This window comes from Coregonus clupeaformis, chromosome 24 (genome assembly GCF_020615455.1).
Source record: "Coregonus clupeaformis isolate EN_2021a chromosome 24, ASM2061545v1, whole genome shotgun sequence".
In the NCBI taxonomy this organism is placed as follows: domain Eukaryota; kingdom Metazoa; phylum Chordata; class Actinopteri; order Salmoniformes; family Salmonidae; genus Coregonus; species Coregonus clupeaformis.
Window position 1 is genome coordinate 44658164 of NC_059215.1, and position 2917 is coordinate 44661080.

General features: G+C 49.3%; 1 protein-coding gene across 1 annotated transcript; it reads left to right on the plus strand.

Moving 5' to 3' along the window:
- Nucleotides 1–1141: 1141 nt before the first annotated feature.
- Nucleotides 1142–2256, plus strand: LOC121537296 (beta-1,3-galactosyltransferase 4-like). Its single transcript, XM_041844963.1, has 2 exons — nt 1142–1819; nt 1903–2256. The coding sequence occupies exons 1-2, from the start codon at nt 1142–1144 to the stop codon at nt 2254–2256; spliced, it is 1032 nt and encodes a 343-aa protein (XP_041700897.1).
- The last annotated feature ends 661 nt before the right edge of the window (nt 2257–2917 follow it).

Below are 2917 nucleotides of genomic sequence, written 5' to 3' on the forward strand. Positions count from 1 at the left end.
TGCTTTGCTGCCTCAGGACCTGGACGACTTGCCTTAATAGAAGGAACCATGAATTCTGCTCTGTATCAGAGAATTCTACAGGAGAATGTCAGACCATCCGTCTGTGAGCTGAAGCGCAGCTGGGTCATGCAGCAAGACAATGATCCAAAACACACAATCAAGTCTACATGAAAATTGCTAAATAGCAACAAATTGGAAGTTTTGGAATGGCCTAGTCAAAATCCAGACCTAATCCCAATGGAGATGTTGTGGCAGGACTTGAAACGAGCAGTTCATGCTTGAAAACCCACACGTCACTGAGTTAAAGCAGTTCTGCATGGAAGAGTGGGCCAAAATTTCTCCACAGCGATGTGAGAGACTGATCAACAACTACAGGAAGCATTTGGTTGGAGTCATTGCAGCTAAAGGTGGCACAACCAGTTATTGAGTGTAAGGGGGCAATTACTTTTTCACACAGGGGAATTGGGTGTTGCATAACTTTGTTTATGAAATAAATATGTAATTGTTGTGTTATTTGTTCACTTATGTTCCCTTTATCTAATATTAGGTTTTGGTTGAAGATCTGATAACATTCAGTATCACAAAATATGTATATGTATATATGTATGTGTGTGTATGTGTGTGTGATATTTATCATCAGGTTATTTATATAGCAGGGAATCAACTGCTACACATCTTTTATCTTTTATAGGATCAGTCTGTGTGATAATGCTCATTCAGGACCTTTGCCAAGGGCCTCAAGGTGGAAAGACTTACTCTCTTTCGTTTTCATTTGCGCAGAGAATAGCGACATGGTTTTGAAGCATGTATAGTGTTTTGGGAAATAAGGCCATTGACAGCTCCAGGCAAATGGGTGTGTCTGTTAACCCGATTGTATTTGCCTCTTTAATGCGCAGTTTTACCGGTCCGCAGAGTGACAGCATCACACAACACCCACCAACAACCTTGATAGTTATCCGCCCGCAGATCAACTGCGGGTCGAGGAAGAGATACAAGAGACAACGAGGAAGTTAGACATGAGGAAAGTGAACAATTCAGAGTTATAAAGCTGGAGTGAGAGAAGACCGGAGGATAAAGAGAGAGAGAAGGGGTGAGTTGTGGAGCTGCCTGAGTGCTGCAGTGTGGAGGTTGGAGGGAGGTCATGGTGGGGCAGGGGCTGTGGGTGTTTAAGCGCCGCTTTGGGAAGCGTGGGGGCCGGTTCTGGGTGGTGCCTGCTCTCTGTGTGCTGATAGTCAGTGCTGCCCTGCTAGCTCTACTCTTCATTGACTCCATTGAGTCATGGGCCACATCCATGAACATGAACACAGTGGTAGAGGCGCAGGGGGGGATCATACCCCCTCAGGGTGTCCCCCCAACCAGACCCGAGGACTACCTCCTTATGCCCAGCCCTCATGTCTGTCAGCATGCCAAGCCCTACCTCATCACCATGGTGACCTCCGCCCCAGCCAATCAGAGGGCCCGCCAGGCCATCCGGGACACGTGGGGTGGGGAGGTGGAGGTCAGGGGTCATAGGGTCATGACCTTGTTCATGGTCGGGGTGGCCTCTGACCCCGGGATAGCCAAGTTGCTGATAGATGAGGCCTGGGAAAGAGGGGATCTGATCCAGGGGCGCTTCTGGGAATCCTACTCCAACCTGACCCTGAAGACCCTATCGATGCTGCGCTGGGCCCAACGCTTCTGCCCCCAGGCCCACTTCCTGGCCAAGGTGGACGATGACGTCCTGTTCAACCCTGGGGGCCTGCTGCGCTACCTGAACAGGAGCACCGTGAACAACACCTACGAGCACAGGGACCTGTACCTGGGCCGGCTCCACCTCCACGTGGCTCCAGACCGAGAGCCAGACAGTAAGCACTACCTCCCTAGAGGGGCGTACCCTGCCTCTGTCTTCCCCGACTACTGCAGCGGCACTGCCTACATCCTCTCCCCCGCTCCGCCCTGCTCAAGATCTCCCTGACGGCCGCTGCCACGCCTCTGTCCACCCCTCTGCCCCCCGAGGACGTGTTTGTGGGTCTGTGTGCCCGCACGGCCGGAGTGCTGCCCTCCAACTGCCCGCTGTTCTCTGGCGGGCCTGCGGTGCCCTACGGGCGCTGCTGCTACCAGACCATGGTGTCCATCCACCACATCTCCCCCAGAGAGATGCTCCGGTTCTGGGCTGATGTCAACTCCCATCCCCCCTGCTCCTGGTTGGGTCTGCGTGCCTCCCTGGCGGTCTGTAAAGTCCGGGCCATGCTGGGGACCTTTCTGGGGGTGGAGTAGGGGCTGTGAGAGTGGCATTGCCCTCGTGGATAGGAAAGACTAGTGTGTTATGGGGGGCTGTGCCTCTGCCAGGATTTCAATACTGTGAATAGCACAAGCGGCAAGCACTCTATTTCATTAGCTACGATGAGGAATCACTGCGCACTATGAAAATGTACTTTTACTTTTATAGACTTTTAGGAATACTTCAATGTATTTTATGTTGATGATTATTACGCTAGCATTTTGTAGAAGCTGTAGGTATATGAATCAGTTGTTGAAGGGAATTAGTGTGAATATATTTTTAAAAGACTGTTAGAACACACACACTACACAGACATTTACTGTAGATATGAAAATATTACTGACCAGGAAACACATAACCTACAGGATAGCCTAATGTCAGTGTTTCACCTATATTCATTTAGCAGAGTGTTTGATATTTAATTTCCATGGTACTATCCAGTACAACACTGACACGTTTAAAAATCTAAAATTACAAATCATTTCTCATGTTTGCCATTTCATTTCCTTGTTGTGATAGCATGAATTGTGACAAAAATAACATGAATTCTCAATTGGCAATTGACAATGCGTTGCCATACTCTGTTTGGTTTAAGACAGAGAGGAAGAGGAAGAGAGAGGTCCATCTCGGCGGAAAATCTGCCTCCCTCCGGCATTT